General features: G+C 45.9%; 1 protein-coding gene across 3 annotated transcripts in view; it reads left to right on the top strand.

Annotated features, from left to right (window-relative positions):
- Positions 1-18028, top strand: part of LOC117447105 (calmodulin-binding transcription activator 1-like) — a 53085-nt gene that overhangs the window by 23973 nt on the left and 11084 nt on the right. For all 3 annotated transcript variants that reach the window (XM_034083711.2, XM_034083712.2, XM_034083713.2), the window contains exons 4-10: positions 1708-1775; positions 4595-4730; positions 7900-7971; positions 10062-10215; positions 11574-13423; positions 14377-14503; positions 15282-15416. In XM_034083711.2, the coding sequence (XP_033939602.1) occupies positions 1708-1775; positions 4595-4730; positions 7900-7971; positions 10062-10215; positions 11574-13423; positions 14377-14503; positions 15282-15416 (2542 nt within the window). The remainder of the gene's footprint in view (positions 1-1707; positions 1776-4594; positions 4731-7899; positions 7972-10061; positions 10216-11573; positions 13424-14376; positions 14504-15281; positions 15417-18028) is intronic.

Raw genomic sequence — 18028 nt, forward strand, 5'->3', positions numbered from 1 at the left:
TAATGAATAGATGCATAAATGAATGAGGCACTCCTTGTGTGTCACTGTGTGTGTGTGTGTGTGTGTGTGTGTGTGTGTGTGTGTGTGTGTGTGTGTGTGTGTGTGTGTGTGTGTGTGTGTGTGTGTGTGTGTGTGTGTGTGTGCGCGTGTGTGTGTGTGCTGTTGTGCCTAGCCACGGCTAAAAAAAGTTTTATGTGCCTCAGTCAGACAGACATTAACAGCTTGATAGTGATAATTATTAAGGGTGTGATGACAGTCCCTCCCACACACACACACACACACACACACACACACACACACACACACACACACACACACACACACACACACACACACACACACACACACACACACACACACACACACACACACACACACACACACACACACACACACACACACACACACACACACACATACACAAACAGTATGTATATAAACACACGCACATAAATGCTGGATGAGGTGGGGGGTTGGGACGTGAGGATCGAATGGGGGATACTTAAAAAAAACAATCCAGTTAAGTGCCAGCACCCTCCAGCTGCTCTTTCTTTCCCCCTCTCTCTCTGCCTTTCTTCCCCTCTCGCTCTTTGTCCCTCCATCTCTTCTGATCGGTGTGGAGATGGAGTGCTCTCATGCCAAACTGGGACAAATACCTAAAACACACACACACACACACACACACACACACACACACACACACACACACACACACACACACACACACACACACACACACACACACACACACACACACACACACACACACACACACACACACACACACACACACACACACACACACACACACGGAGACTGTTGATCTGAGGGGGCAGATGAAGGAGTGCTTGGAGTGTTGATGCCTTTTTCACTATTGCTTTGTGCCACATTTCAAACACTGATTGCCTTAAGAGGACAATTTACATTTCATAGTCTTTCACAACAAGTGGGTGAGCTGGGAGTCAAAGACAGGGGCGAGAGAATGATATTTCAAGGAGGAAGCCAGGGGTGAGAAAGTTCACCTAGCAAAGGGAAAAGGCGGCGTTGCGTGAACAACAAACAAGCAGCAGATACAAACAATAGTTTCCTTTGGCTGCGTGTCTCCGTCTGCGTGTATGGACGTTTTGTTTTTGCCTCACTCTCGGTGGAATGCAACTGTATGATTTGAACTCTCTTTTTTTCCTTATTGGATTCATGTGAGTGCGGAAGAAGAATAGAAATAGTGTGCAGAGGAGAGGGAGAGCTGAGGAGATGAAAAGAGAGCCGGACGAATTAAGAATCAAGTTCGGAGCAGGCTTTATCTGACGGGAAACTGTGAAACTGCAAAGTGCAAGAAAACTTTTCCTATCAGCACACAGCTTGTGTTTGGGTCTGCAGCCCCAGTGTGTGTGTGGCGGGGATGTGTGTGTGTATTTAGGAGATAGCTTTTCCTCCCCGGCGGAAGGATACATCAGTGTGTCGGTGAGCGTGATTGGTTGCTGGCCCTGAGGGTCTGTCCTCTATATCTGTCTCCTGACTGGCTGCTCTGTGACCAATCAGACGGCTGGACCTCACCGTGGCAATCAGATAGTGACACACTCTCTGTGGGCATCAGCAGGTCATCTGGAAATACCTGTTATGTTTTATCTCACTGTGACACACACTCACGCACACACACACACACACACACACCAATATAACCTTTCCGTCTTGTCTTTGTCTCTCTAGGAGATTGCTGCATATCTCATCACTTTTGAGAAACACGATGAGTGGCTGACGACATCGCCGAAAACCAGGTGAGGAGAGCGCAGACAGTTTTACACGAACACACACACACCCATGTATAAACAGTATCAGCTGGCGACTCACGTTGGTTTAATCCCAGTGACTGAGTGCCTGTGTTTGATTAAAAAATTAGTGATGTACATCGACTGTCTCCAAAGGGTCCTGCTGACGGGCTACTCTACATGTAGGGAACGCTCTGGAACATGGCTGGACTGTAAAGCACCTAGTCAGCTGGAAACTGAGTATTAATGAATGTAAATGTATTAGGATAAGTGATGTATAATTCAGACGTAGGAGGGCGAGGGAGGGGTTTAAAGGGAGGGGGAGTATGTGTATAAAACGGGGAGGTGAACAGGGATTCACATGCTGAATATTCATCGACCGGAATAAACCATAGGTGGCTCTTTTCCTTTCGTCGAGAGAGGTTATATTCAGGAAGGAAGGAGGGAAAAGGCGATTTGAATGATTGATAATGATAAGTCACTTTATTGACATGAGTTAATACAGATGTAGGATGAACAAAGGAAAAGAGAAAGAAAGTGAAGTAAGTGAAGAGGTCACCTTATTTGTGATTACTGACACCGCAGAAAGCCCGAGGTGATGCCTGTGCGCTCCCATTGTGCCAGCTGAAGGACTCTTCCCAGGAGCAGCCTGAGGCCAGCAGCACAGTTTATGTTGTGGATGGATTTCTCATTGATTGGTTGTGCTGCCGTCGAGCCTCAGCCCCCCAGCAGCAGCAGCCGTCATATTGGTGTTATTGAGCAGCAGTTAGATATAATCCCATTTACACATGACACGAGGCACGATTAGAACAGATTACACATAATCCCATCAGATGGAAAGGAGCTCAGCAAATGGAGCCAGTGACATTTACGTGTGTGCGCGGTGGCTGTGTGCATATGTGTGTTTTTATGCATATGTGCGCATGCGGGGGGGGGGGGGCGATATTAAGATAACAATCAACGACCTTCAGTTCTCCCCTCACTGGAATACCTCATCAGTTCAAAGTAATGACTATTGCTTCCTCTCTCCCTCTCCTCTCACTTTTCTGGTCTACTCCTTCTCTCCTCCCTTTACCGGACTCACTCACTCGCCCACTCCGTCTCTTTATCTTGCCGTCTTTCCCCCCCCCCCACTCTCCTCCCCTTGCCTTCTCTGTTTTCGCTCTGCTACACGGTGGAACAGCTTTTTATATCCCACACATCACAGCCCAGTTACAATCAATAGCATTTATGTCTGCTTGAATCGGGGGGTATGTGAGGAGCACGTGCACCATCCACGTGCGTGTACCACACACACACACACACACACACACACACACACACACACACACACACACACACACACACACACACACACACACACACACACACACACACACACACACACACACACACATGCTTATGAACAAGCACGTGTTTCCCACCCGCACACAAACACACAGGCACACATCTGATCTCATCCATCTTCTCCATAACATAATTAGAATCAGCAGCTCTGAGATGACTCACACTGCTCGAGACGGAGACTAAACTCGGCTTTGATCGGAGGGTGGGGGTCTCCACTCCGCTAAGAAACTGGCAGGCTCACCCCAAAACAGAACAGATTTAAGGTGTCAAAGAAAATCAGCTCAAAGTAAATTCAATTTCACTACACACAGTGTTCTGAGTAAATTGCAATCATCTCAGTCCATATAGATGTGTCTACATCACATTCCAGCACAGGGGAGAAAAGGAGGGAAGAGGAAAAGAAAAAAGAAGAGAGGAAAGGAGTCGAGAGGGAAAGAGAGATCTAGAGAGGAGGAGACGAGAGAAAACCATAAAATAAACAGATGTTGAGATAGTAGAAAGAAATAGACAAGATGAGAAGATACTAATAAGTGGAAAGGAGTGGAGAATGGAGCGACTGAAGAAGCAGTAAAGAGAAAATGAAGAGATACTATCATAAGGGGGATAAAGACTGGAGGTTGACGGAGAAGGAGGGCAGGGAAAGAAGAGAGGAGGTGTGTAAGTGTGTGTGTGTGCGTGCGTGCTCATGAGAGCGAGCACTTGTGAGCATGTGTTAGTGTATTGATTGTTAACGTGCCTGTTCTCTTTCTGTTGTCATGAGATAAGGCAGAGAAGCATTTTCCCTCCACCTACACACACACGCACGGAAACACACGCACGCACGCACGTACGTACGTACGCACGCACGCACGCACGCACGCACACACACACACACACACACACACACACACACACACACACACACACACACACACACACACACACACACACACACACACACACAGACACACACACTTGTCCTTAACGTTTTAGAAGTGTAATGATTGATTGCAGAGCAGCAGGTTTGACATTGAGCTCAAAGAACACACGGCAGTGGGTCCTGCCATCTCTGATATCATCTCTGTCTTTCCACATGTATGGCTCCTGGTGTGTTTACTTGTGTGTGTGTTTGTGTGCACGTTCATCCCACCTGGTGTATATAGAATGAGAGCTTAGAGGCCAATGTTCCTGTTGTGCCGATAGATCACCCTACTGAAATATTAACACGTAGGAGTGTGAGTCTACGTATAAGAGGGGAGGGGCCGCAGGGGAGCAGCTAACTTGACTGTGGGATATAACACTGACGTCACTGTGTACAACTTGCTGTAGTCAGTATTTGTAAATCAGCGATGCAAGATAATTTTTCGACTTTTGACAGTTTGAAATGACAGCATTAAAGTATTTTCTGGCCGGATTCCATGCAGTTGAATTGTTTTGAAGCGTCCTCTGTGCTCAACATATCCATTTCTGTCTGTCTAATTCTTGATCCTGTCCTCCATCAGGCCTCAAAATGGCTCTATGATCCTCTACAACCGGAAGAAGGTGAAGTACAGGAAAGATGGCTACTGCTGGAAGAAGAGGAAAGACGGGAAGACCACCCGAGAGGATCACATGAAGCTCAAGGTCCAGGGAGTGGAGGTGAGAGGCTGCGGTGGAAAAACAAGTCGATGATCGTGTTTGGCGCTGAGCATGGTTTCACTGCCAATCTCACTTCCTAACTTACTCTCCTTCCCTCCGAGGAGACACACACGTGTAACACAAATGTACACACAAACACACATGCTGAGGCTGAGAGCCAGCGGTGCCCCCTTTCTTTCTTTCTTTCTTTCTTTTTTTCTTTCTTTACCTCCCTCCCTGCTCCTGTCTCCCTGCCTCTCTCTCCCTCTTTCTGAAGGATAAGAGTGTGTTTGGCTCGAGGCCAGGAATGATGTCAATGCCTCCTTCAGCAGAACAGAGAGGGGTATCGATCCAGTCTCAAGGCAGCGTCTGTGCGTGTGCGAGTGTGTGTCTGTGTGTGTGTGAAGTCACATCAGCCAGCTCAGAAATTGATTATTCAGCAGAAATATACCAAGAGGTGAGAGTAGTGAGCGCGCATGTGTCAGAAACAGAAAGGATGAGGTAGAGGGGGGAGACAGCGAGGAGGCACATGGATGTTTGCAGAGGGCTCAATAGTTTTGCATTAGGGTGAGCAGAAGACGGGCGAAAGAGACACAGAAGTAAAGGGAATAATTGAGATCAAGTATTCCCATCTGGGTCTCTATTATTCACGACCCCACACTCACATTGACATTCATCCCTCATGCAATTGTCTGCAATCGTGCACACACTACACATATACAAAGTGTTTCTCTCGCCGGTAGTCGCTCAGTAATTGTTTGTGTCACGTCTTCCCAGGACCCCCCAAAGCAAGCACAAGCAGGCAGTGTGTAGAGAGCAAGGGACAGGAAAGAGGGAGAGCAGCGAGATAGGCAGAGGGAGTGAAGGAGGATGGGGAGAGGCAGGAAGCAGGAGAGAAAAACATAACCCTGGATGGAGAGCCTGCTCATATCGAATGGAAATATATGGAAATGCACTCTGCCTTTGGCAAAACACACTTTAGATAGAGGGCGGGCTACTTCTGAGAAGAGGCAAAATGGCGAGAAAAATATAAGTGTGCATGAGTGTTCATGAGACAGAAAACAGGACAAGTTGTAAGTGTTGATTATAGTACAGCCTGATTGCAGAGCATCTCTGTGTGCAATTCTGTTTTTACACACAACCAATCTTTGCGTGTGTGTGTGTCTGAGTGTGTTTGTGTGTGAGCCTTGACTTCAATGCATGTGAAAAAGTGGCAGTGAGAAGGTCCTTCTTTCGTCATTTCATCCTCCCCCTGTCAAACACAACAGACACACGCTTCATTATTACCGGGTATCGAACCTCAATTCTGTAAGCGCATAATAAAAAGAATTGAGAAATGCAGCCTGATTTTAAAGGGGACCTATCATGCCAAATGCACATATTTATGTATTTTATACATAAATATGTGTATCATTGCATCATTTTTATTTATGTATTTTATACATAAATATGTGTCCCCGGTGTGTCGGGGAACACACGCAGCGTCAGAAAAATAAAACACTCTTTTCCAGAGGGGATACAGATTTGCTGCCGATATTATGTAATTTCGGATGGTGGACCCACAGAGAGTTGCTATCAGACACAATGCCTGACGTGTTTTGGACGTTATATGGTATTTGTTTACATTAGCAATCATCGCTAACACTATACTGGAGAGCACATGTGTTTAAAATGCAGGAAATAAAAAAAGTAACTCACCTTGTGGTAACCCCGCAAGAGAAAAAGCATTTGAGCTCCATACTGTTTCAGAAATAATCTTTGATGTGGTTTAGAACAGGATGGCGTTTTATCACAGCAGAATTGAACTTTATCTCCGGTAGAATTCTGATCAGGCATTAGCTCCGCCTCCTCTTTTTCATTTTACAAGCTAAGGACCCAAAATCTGCGTTTCTCTAAACAGCGCTAGAATAGAGGGACATGAGGGATTTCTAAAATGCATGATCTGTTTGTATTTTGAGCAAAACACATCATAAACATGTTTTTATATATTTTTGATATATCTGAGACCTAACAATAGCATGATAGGTGCACTTTAAATGCTTGGTTAGCCTCGTTGTCTTGTGTACTTGTTTTTAAATAAGATGTTTACTTTTAAAATCCGAATTCAGCTAAAAAGGAAAAGGGATAGTTTACATGATTTGAAGAGGGTTTTCTCTTGTAGTTATTCACGTTTATATGCATTTTGCTGATGGTTTTGGTTCAGAAACTTCGTTACAGTTGTTAACTTCGTTTGTTGTTTTATTAAATGTGCCAAGTGCGAGGACTGTCTTAGGGAAGAAAGCTTTTAGATGTGCAGCTCCACTCAATTGGAACAGTCTGCAAACATGTTTAAAACTGAGCACTTTGGTTCCCCTGCATCATTTTAAAACTCGGCTGGGTGACATGCTGCTTGATACTCATGGTACCTGTCACTGTACATAGAGTTTTGTAAACTGTACCCTGTACATTATGTTGTATGTCATCCTTATTGTTGTTCTGTTGATTTGATGTTACATGTGTAACTAATGTCCTGCAGGTCACCCTTGAAAAAGAGATCTTTTGATCTCAAGGGGCTTTCACCTGGTTAAATAAAGGCTGCAAACAAACAAACAAACAAACAATACAGTACTGGCATCGCTATCAAATCATTTCATACTGCATCACAAAAATATAAACACTATGTAATCATAAATGTGGTCTATTTCCAGACTCACACAGCCGTATACACTACTTTGTATGTATGCAAGTGTCCTCTGCTGGATGGAATCCCTTCTGAACTTCCTCTTCATCTTGTCCACCTTGACACTGCGCTTTCCTCGCTTTCGCCTCCTCTCCTTTGTCCCCTCCACTGTTTCTGATCTCTCTTGCAGTGTCTGTGCGCTGACGGCAGTGTGACTTTTTTGTGAATCCCAAGTGGGTTGTGTCTCATCTTGCTGAGGCAGTACATTTCCCAATCTCTTGTGCTGTAATTGTCAAAATCGGATATATGGTATTTTAGACAAGACATTAGGAAGAAACGTATACAGCATGTTTGCAATTTAGTTTTAGCACCGCAATCAATACAGCCTAAGTGGGTATAACCTGAGTTCTCCTCTCCTGTTCTCTCACTTATTGTCCTCTCCTACTCTCCTCCTTTTCACTTTTTGTCTTGCTTCCTCCCTTTTGCTTTTCTCCTTACCCCCTGCGATCTCCCCTCCTCTCCTCTCTATAGTGTCTGTATGGCTGCTACGTCCACTCCTCCATCATCCCCACCTTCCATCGTAGATGCTATTGGCTGCTGCAGGTAAGCCCCCCTTTCCCCACCTTGCCTTTGCTCGCACATTCATACATACTAGAACAAGACTTCAACATTATTTATAGAGTTGTGATACGTTGTCATGTATTTGCCGTAACACTGTGACAGCCTTGTTACATTTAGTTCAGCTATGTTAGGGCTTTATTTCCTATACACAAAACTGTGCAACCAGAGTATATATTACAGTGTTACACCAAGTTTCGTCTTTTAAACTGTCCATTTCCTAAACAGAACACTAAGCTTAACCATAAACCAGCAATAAACATCCTCCTCTAAATTAATGGTGCAGACTTTAGTGAAAATACAATCACAAGGCTTGGGTCATAATAAAACTGGATGTTGTTTGGCAGTTTGGAGCAAACTCTCACACACAGTTGGACCATGAGAATGTACCAAGAGCACGTCAGGCCTATAGTTTGCTTTTTATGATAGGAACACACTGTGCAGAATAATAAAAGCATTTCTTTGCCAGAAGTTGACTTCCAGTGTGTGGTTTCTAAACCCTGACTCTCGATACTTACAATGAGCATCAAGGACTCCTGTGCTCCTCAATATGTGGTCCTCTCCAAGAAAACTCCCTGGAGCTCCAAACAACACACTCGCCAACACACACATGCACAGGTGTCCCCTGTGTGTAAAGGCATGTTGTTTCTCATAGAGATGTTGGACTCACTCTACTGCTCATGTGAAATACAGCACACACATACACGCTCGCACGCACACATGTCTCTCCCTCTATTGGTCATGCAAGACATGGTCACCCAGACCTCATCATCTTCAGATGACAGGTTACATGATGAATCTTAAAAATGCATTTACATTTACACTGCCTCTCTCTTCATCTCTCTCAGTTCATTTCAAAGAAAATATTGAATACCCTGCAATGTTCATTTAAAATATGGAAATGCACACATATTTATGTATTCCACGGCAGAATTCCCTGCATAATTTGTCACATGAAATGTACAAGGACATTCCAGCCACCGGCCGTAAATTGAATATGCCCTCTCCCAATATATTTCCCTCTTTTCCGCATGCCCAAGTTTGATTCCCGCAGTCTGAAATTACGAAGGGAAATTTGTTTGCTTTATCTCCAAAGTGCCATTTTCTGCTCTTTGCTCCGATATCAAAACACATCAGTGTGAATATGATCATAAATCAGCCTGTGAGTGCTGTTGAGCACAGTGTGGTGCTGTAGCAGCCCACTGTGCCATCCTCTTTTGGAGAGAAACCTGTTCCACCTCAGCGGGTCCTCCCCCTCACCTGAGTCTGTCTACTGAATCTTTCATCAGGAGGAGCTTCTCTCTCTTTCACTCATGCACACGCACACGCACGCACGCACGCACACACACACACACACACACACACACACACACACACACACACACACACACACACACACACACACACACACACACACACACACACACACACACACACACACACACACACACACACACACACACACACACAGATTGCATGTGAAGGCACCTGTTGAATCATTCATGGTGTAGAAATTCCATAGGTCTACTGGTGGCCTGCAGTATAGTGAAAACCGCTCTCCCTCTTTTTTGTCTCTCTCTCTGTATATACACCACGCACACACATACACACATGTGGACACTTTTGCAGCCTCTGCAGGGTCAGAGAGAGTGATGAGTGGGCTCGAGCTGTTAAATCTTTTATGGGCAGGTGAAAGAATCTTATCTGACACGCTATGTCCAACCTCTTCCCTGACCTCCACGTATTCTCCCATTTCCCTTCTCCATATCCCCCTCCCTCTGTAAATAGACTCTATTGTGTTATTCTCTCCCTCCCATATGTTGGAAAAAACATGACAATGAATGAATGAATAAAGGCAGTGTATAACTAACACCATGTGCGTCCCTGTTTCCCTGTGTGTGTGTGTGTGTGTGTGTGTGTGTGTGTGTGTGTGTGTGTGTGTGTGTGTGTGTGTGTGTGTGTGTGTGTGTGTGTGTGTGTGTGTGTGTGTGTGTGTGTGTGTGTGTGTGTGTGTGTGTGTGTGTGTGTGTGTGTGTGTGTGTGTGTGTGTGTGTGTGTGTGTGTGTGTGATGTAGAACCCAGACATTGTGCTGGTGCACTACCTGAATGTACCGGCAGTGGACGACAGCGGGAAGCCATGTGGTCCTGTCCTCTGCTCCATCAACACAGACAGGAAGGAGTGGGCCAAGTGGAGCAAGGAGGAGCTCATTGGACAGCTCAAACCCATGTGTGAGTTAGCTCTTCTCGCCAGCCTCCTACTCTCATGTTTCAGCCCTCGCACTTCTCAAACATGAGGACATGAGTCACCTTGGGTCAATAAAAAATCCCACCTGTCACGGTGCAGTAAGTCTCCAAATTAATCAGTGAAAAACCAGTGTGGTAAATCTAAAACACAGATATGTTTGGTTCACTGGCTTGATGTTAGGCTTTGTAAACAACTTGGCAGCAGAATTGGTCTGGAGCCATGCCGTTATTTATCACAGGAGACAAACAGTGTGTTCACCAGCTCAGGGAAGATAACATAACATTTCTCAAATGCATCAAGGAAAAATGATCAAATCTTGGCAGTGTTAATCAAGCTCAAACCTCTAATTGAGATATTGGCAGATCAGAGTAAGCCGGAATGCAACAACTGGACTTGCATAAGGGTGTTTTGGGTGTTAACAGGGGTCTTGTTTACTTGTAGTTACTAGTAGTTATAGTAAACAACCTTGTCCAATGACAATCCACCCTACACAAAGACATGTATACCACTCAGCCAGGCTATATAGAGATTTCAATTTTTTGTTTTCGGTTGTTCACATTCAGCACCATGCTGCCACCTAGAGGCAGACACAGAAACACCCCCAAAAAAGGAGGGATAGAGAGGGAAAGAAGACAGAGGTGCCAGAAATATACAGCATGTATTATTCATAAATGAGCATCAGGGAGGAGATACACACCCTAACACACACGCACACACACACTTACCTCATCTCATCCATCTTTTGATCTGGTTTGGAAGGCCAAATAAGGACAGCTGCCCGAAACTAAGTGGCTTGTTGACTTAAGTAGCACCTCACTCACAATTTCCCCACTGAATCATATTCCCTCTCGATCTTCTGTCAGTCCCAATTTGTTCACAAAACAATAACTCTCTGCTTTTTTTCATTTCCTAGAACTCATTTCTTGTATGCCGTCTTGATCTTTCTGCGGTTAAAGGGGCGTTTACGGCCATTAGATCTCTGAACTGTTTGTCTTTATAAGATGGAAGAGCTAAATCCCAGAAATATAAATGAATCTATTTTAAAACCAGGAAATCACTCAGATGTTAGAATTTAAAATGTATTTAATATTATATATTATGTATATGTGTTATATAAGTTATGTAAGTTTTTTCAATACTCAAGCATCTCAAGCTGTGTTTTATTCAAGAGCTCAGTCTCCAGTTTGCATTCTTAACACTGGAGGGCGCCATTACACACTGTCAAAGGTTTGTGAGGTAATGCAACGTTACTATAAGGATTGAGCTTAGCAAATGAAAGGACAGAAAATGAAATGCATTGTCTTTAATTCTTTTTCCTTTGCTTGACTATCTTTTCTAACAGGTGCTGGCAGCAGCCTGCATCAGAAATGTTCCAGTGTCAAGCAGCGCATCATCTCATCCAAGCAGGAGTCAGGGGCAGCAGCAGGAGGTGGAGCGGCAGTGGGAACGGGCGTAGGTGCAGGACAGAGAGCCGAGGAAGCAGATGGCACGGAGGTCCAGAACAGCGATGTGTCAGAGGGCCAGACAGAGCCCAGTCCGGGGGGAGGGGGGAGGAGCAGAGCGGGTGGAGGGGAAAGGAGGAATGGCAGGATAACCAAACCCTCGCTCCTCCCACAGAGCAGCATGGAAGTGTCCTCATCTACCTCCACCAACCAGGTGGAGGTCCCAGACACCACCCAGAGCTCACCACTGTCAATCACCAGCGACATGGCTGATAGCCCCGCCCTCGCCATCGGGGCCGGCTTGTCACAGAGCACTGCTGTGTTCATGTCTGAGGTCACCACGCTGACTGGGGATTCGGTGTACTCCACTGGCCACACCCACCTGCTGGGATCCGCCCATGAGAGCACCACCGCCAACATCCTATTGGCTGTTGCCCCCGAAAACCAGAGGTTCGCTTCGTTTCCGGGTGGCATGGGCTTAGGAGAGGCGGGAGAGTTGGTTCTCTCCAGCTCTCTAGACACCACTGGAGGAGTCAGCCTTCCTGAGACAACCATGACCTTTGACCCCGACTGCTTCCTTAACAATCCCAAGCAGGGCCAGACGTACGGAGGAGGCGGAGGGAAGGCTGAGGGGTGTAACGGTGACGATGGAGGTCTCCACTGCTCCCCTAACAGCTTTGTCTACAACCAGGCCCTCGTCAACAACATCAAGACAGAACCTGCACCCCTGGAGCCGCCGATGGCCCCCCAGAGTAGCTACGTAGGGGAAGGGACCGGCCTCAGCCCCAGCACCACCCTGGAACAGATGGACTTCAGTGCTGTGATGTCATCAGCCTGTGTCCCGAGTCTAACCCAGACCTCCCACCACCCGTCCCCAGGCCTCTTCCTCCAGGGCTCCCCGCCGACAGGCCGGCTACAGACCAACGGCACAGAGGCAGGGCAGGAGTCAGACGAGGCCCAGACTTACATCAGCCTGCCCACCGTACCAACAGACACTCCGGTAACCAACGGAGACCCGCATGCAAACCTCCACCAAGCCAGCCCAGACCAGCAGGGCCTGTGTGGGAGGAACGGACACGGAGCGGCGGTGGGCTCCTTTCCTCTGACGCCACAGGAAATAAACGTGGACCAGTCAGGCGGCAGGGGGCATCGAGAGGTCGGGGGCTTGGAGAAGGCTTCTGAGAACGGAGGGGAGCTGCTACTCAAGCCCGGGGATCCTCACGAGGCCTACACCAGTGTTGACACCGAGCACTACCTGCAACCTACAGATGACAATGGAGGAGGAGAGGAGGGCGGGGGAGGTGGAGGAGGGAGGGGACATCTCTGTAACGGCGTTAGCTTGTCAGGGACCAGCAGTTCAGTGGGGGCCAGTCCTCAGTCTATAGCTGCTGGTGCGAGCATGGAGGGGGCGCTCTATAGCTCTTCTCTTCCTCAGCAGGGTGGTGGGGGGTCAGCTACAACAGCTGGGGCAGGGGCGGCCATCAGTCTGGAGGGATTCGAGGCTTCCTTTGGTAGCCAGTTCTCTGATCTCATCAACGACTTCATCTCAGTGGAGGGGGCTGGAGGTGGTGTGGCGGCAGCTGTGACCGGGGTCCTGATGCCCCAGGAGGGGGCAGCGGGGGAGGAGCATGGCTCAGCAGCAGCCCACCTGCAGGGCTCCGAGGTGCAGCAGGGGGCTCTGGGGCTGCTGCAGGAGACTGGGAGGCTGTTTGGTGTGACAGACTACTCCCCAGAGTGGTCTTATCCAGAGGTTGGTAAACCCAACATGATTATCTTTCATTATTTATTCATCATTGTTCCCTGCAGGAAAATCAGTCGCTCCACCACATGATTGACGGTGGCTTGCACTGATGTTAAGCGCTGAAATCACACTCACAGTTTGTACTGAGACCGCCAGCCTGGCTGCGTGGTCATAAAGGACTGTTTCAGACTCAGCTGATGACATTTCAATATTACACTGATTACCCTGGGTGGCTTCATTCATTTACCCATGTTGCACTTATAATATCTCCCACACAAGTTATGTCACTGAATCATGATGAAACGTGCAGAAACACAACGTCTTACCAACATCATTTTCAAAAGAAATATTATTGTTAAGGAATTGTATGAATCACCTCCAACATGTGCATATGTTCGGCTCTTATTTTGTGCAACTTTCTTTCAGGATCATCACTTTTACATCATACTGATTATTCCACAGTGTTTAGTCTCCTAAAAAAGCAACACATTGACTTAATATTTTGAACTTAAATAACCCTACCAAATGCTGGTAAATGGCTTTCAATCAAACATGTTTTTGTTTTTGTATGCTCACTTCATGATTCAACATTTTTGGGTAGAAAAGTTGTTTATGTTTTATTTGTAGCTCCACTAGAGAAAACACATGGCAGTGTTTAGATGGTTCAAAACAACTTGGCTGCGAGGAGCAGCGCAGCCTCTAGGGGCTGCTACCAGGCCTTTCAGACTCATAGATGTGTCATTAGCAAAAATATCAACCACCTTGTAAATGGGGCAATTATAAATAGCTATGAATTTAGATTCATGTAATAGAAAACAAAAAAAATAGGCCACTGTGTCTCTGAGGTATGTTTTCGCAACAGATGGATGGAATCAGGATATCTGATATCTGTAATTCATGCCGTGACGTGTCCGATTCTCACACAGACTGTGAGAGACTAAGGCTCTGCTTGTGTGCCACAGGGCGGAGTGAAGGTGCTGATCACAGGTCCGTGGTTGGAGTCGAGCAGTGAGTACAGCTGTCTGTTCGACCACATCAGCGTCCCTGCGGCCCTCATCCAGCCCGGGGTGCTGCGCTGCTACTGCCCAGGTAACACACCTGTGTACTGTCCGGACACACTCACACACAACACAACTAGCTGCAACTATTATCTCTAAGGTCAGTCAGTTAGTTACAAAAGAAAAGCGTGGAAACTGTTTGTCGTAGATCCTTCTGAGAGAGATCATCACTCAGCAGAGATTTCCTCTTTCATTGGTGTTGCATTCGTCATTGCACTCAGCAGAGGGTGACACCAAAACACAACAGTAGGACTACCACCGAGCTGCTACATTTAACAATCAAAGCCAGATGAGATAATAAAGTAAAATTGTGTTTCTTCCTATTTAAAGTTCTGCCGGGGCTATCGGTCCCAGCTTTTGGGAATTTGTACTTGTTCAAAGTAAACCTTTTCCGTACCCTCATCCTTCTAATCGCTATAATAAGCCGTTTCTAGCCGGCTTTATTCAGTGTACTAAGAAAGAGTTTAACCATGTCAGCTGCACACCTTTATCTGCAGTGCTTTTTATACAAGATAAGAACAATACAAAAGATGTATTTGAGAGACGCTGTCTGGCAGGCACAAAATATATGCAGCTCTGCTCGGAAATGTTTTTTTTTGGATGGTATAGTAAGTTATGCATGAGTCACTTCGTGCTACATTAAGTTTGATCAGGGGAAACCGTAGGCAAATGTTGCAGGCAGACACGGGCAAAGCAGAATTACACAGTGTGTAACGGCTAGCATACTGAAATGATTCCTTAAAAAGCGATCTGTCTCCGCGGTCAGTCGGTGATATTAATACCTTACTTGATTTGACGTTTGTTTCCAGCCCATGACACAGGACTGGTGATGCTGCAGGTAGCTATGGGTGGTGAGGTCATCTCTTCCTCTGTGGTGTTTGAATACAAGGCCCGTGACCTTCCTGCCCTGCCTTCTTCTCAGCACGACTGGCTGTCCCTCGATGGTGAGAGCATCCGTTTGTGTCAAACTTGTATTGTATTAAAGAAAAAAGAGCTTCTACCATTAAAAATGTGACTTTTACAGAGCTGTTTTACTGTGTGCCTGGAGCGTGCTTTATTCACTTTGACTTTAAACGTACTTTATCTTTAAGGACATGCACTTGACTTTATTTGTACCCTGAAAAGTTACAATGTGTAGGACTTTTCCTCAAAGACAATGACTTAAACAAACATCACTCATCATGAGAGATGCAGTGTCTGCAGAGACCCTGCCCTCTGCATCTGTTTTTTTATTTTGCTATGTTTAGGACTTTTCTGGGCCAAAACCTGTTGAAAGCAGACCAAGCATGTTGTAGATCTTGGGTTGACATAACCTGTTGGCAGATGTAGAGGACGGGCCAACTTTAAATGTTAACAAACCACAACTGACAAATCCTATCCCTTTTCTTTATACCTTTTATGTAGCGTTGCAGCCTCTGCACCTAGTGCGTGCGTGTGTGTGTGTGTGTGTGTGTGTGTGTGTGTGTGTGTGTGTGTGTGTGTGTGTGTGTGTGTGTGTGTGTGTGTGTGTGTGTGTGTGTGTGTGTGTGTGTGTGTCTGTGTGTCACTCTGCTGCTCTCTTTTGTCAGCTCCATCCATGACTGCCTCCGTTTGTCAGGCGACAGATTTACTGACCGTGTATTTTGTCATGGCTGTGTGGCATTTCGCTGAATTGTATATCCCTCTGCGCCAGAGCTGCAGCTTTTTTTCTGCTGTCACCATCAACTTGCATGCAGATGAATTTAAAAAGGAACATAAGCTCCTAAACAGTTTTGACACCTGTTCTTTTTCTGGCTTGCATGTACACTGCATCTTATGTTATTGTTCACAAGAGCTAAAAGCTTTGTCATTTTGGAGTTCTTACGGTCAAATAATTTATTATGGAGTCCATTGTGAGTGTGTGCATGTTAGAAAGAAACCTGAAGGATCGATTCTTCTCAGATCTATAGATGTCTTTCTATAAAGAATTGAATCAAATTAAAACACACTGGGCAAATGAATGTTCTTTGAGTCAGCTCTGGGGGGGATCGGTTGCATATATAATGTGCACAGCGCCAGGAGGGGGGGGGGGGGGGGGTAGCTTCTGTGTGCAAATATATCTCCCGATGCAATTGCGGCTCGGAAACACACGGGTCTCCTCAGCGAGGCATGTCCTTGGTTACTCTGTGTTCGCCCCCGTCTCTGCGTTGCGCAATGCGGCACTGCGGCTGTACAGTCACAGCGGGCTGAGAGCTCGAGTGAAGGGCCACGACATCATGGCACAACCGTGGTCCACTTCACTGCCAACGCGTTGTGTGCTGTGCTGCCTCAAACACGCTAAATATAGACTCTGACTGTGGGTGAGACCTAAAAGTGCGCTTTTCCTGAAGCCCTTTGTTTGTCCTTAAATATACATCAAAGTCTTTCTCTAAAATAGACAGAGCTAAATAAACAAACATGCGTCAGCGCTTGACTTTGTCACATGTCATTGCTCCAGTTTAGTTTGTATTGTTGTACCGATGACGACCGAGGCTGTTGCAGCTCGCAGTCTGGCGGGTGGATTTGAAGCGTGTCTGCGAGACAACGTGGAAAACTCTCTCCCTCCCCCTATCTCTCTTTCTCTCCCTCTCTTTTTTATTCCCTCCCTCCCTCGCTGCACTTAGTTGTGTTTTGCTCGATCGGAGTAGCAATGTGTGAGTCGCACGCTTCAAACTAACGGGGTTGAGCAGAAGCAGGAACAAAGGGCAGCAGAGAGAGAGACTCCTGTTTGGGTTCGTAGATTATTTGATATTTTTAACTAATTTTAACTGAAAACATGCGTCCCTTTTATTTGCGTACTGTTTCTGGGTTGAGGTTTATTGTCATGCTGTTGTTGTTGGATATTAATGTGCCTGTTGTCTAAATGCTGGCTTTACAGCTCTGTATAGCCTACTTTTGCATTTCACCTTTCAGTTAAAATATGTGTAGTACATGTGGAGAACATGTTACAACTGTTGATGTAACACAAAGGGAGGGAAGAAATGCCACAAGTCCTCACGTTGTTTGCATGCTAGATGTTTTTGTTTTTTTACGTTGCAGACCTGAGGATCGAGAAGCTTGTTCAGCTTTACATGTTGACCTGTTCACTTTCAGCACCAGCAGCAGGGAACAGCTCCTGAACTCTGTCACAACAACTGAAGGGGGGCTAATAGAGGCCCAGATAATAAGGCCTATAGGCACAGACGTGTTGTTGATCAGCTTAACTACATGCTCTGTGTCCTGTTACTTAATGAAGGTTTCCTTATGTGGGACATCTGTTGAAAGTGTGTAAAGTCAATTATTCTTAAGTTAACTTTAACAAAGAACAGAAGTAGACCGAATCAAACACATTTCTCATGGATGTGGACATTTTGGGAGCTTTTAATGTGCAAGTAACGAAGTTAAGTAACATTTCTTGGAATGTACCACCACTACTGGCAATGCAGTCCTCTGTTATCAGAGTGTTGTGATATCACTTGACTGTGGTTGGTCAGTATTGAGAGCCTTTGCAGAGCCTTGTTTATTAGCTACAAATACACATCAAGCAAACTTTGAAAAGCAGCTTGATTTGTATTTTAAG

The sequence above is a fragment of the Pseudochaenichthys georgianus genome, chromosome 5 (assembly GCF_902827115.2).
Source record: "Pseudochaenichthys georgianus chromosome 5, fPseGeo1.2, whole genome shotgun sequence".
In the NCBI taxonomy this organism is placed as follows: Eukaryota; Metazoa; Chordata; class Actinopteri; order Perciformes; family Channichthyidae; genus Pseudochaenichthys; species Pseudochaenichthys georgianus.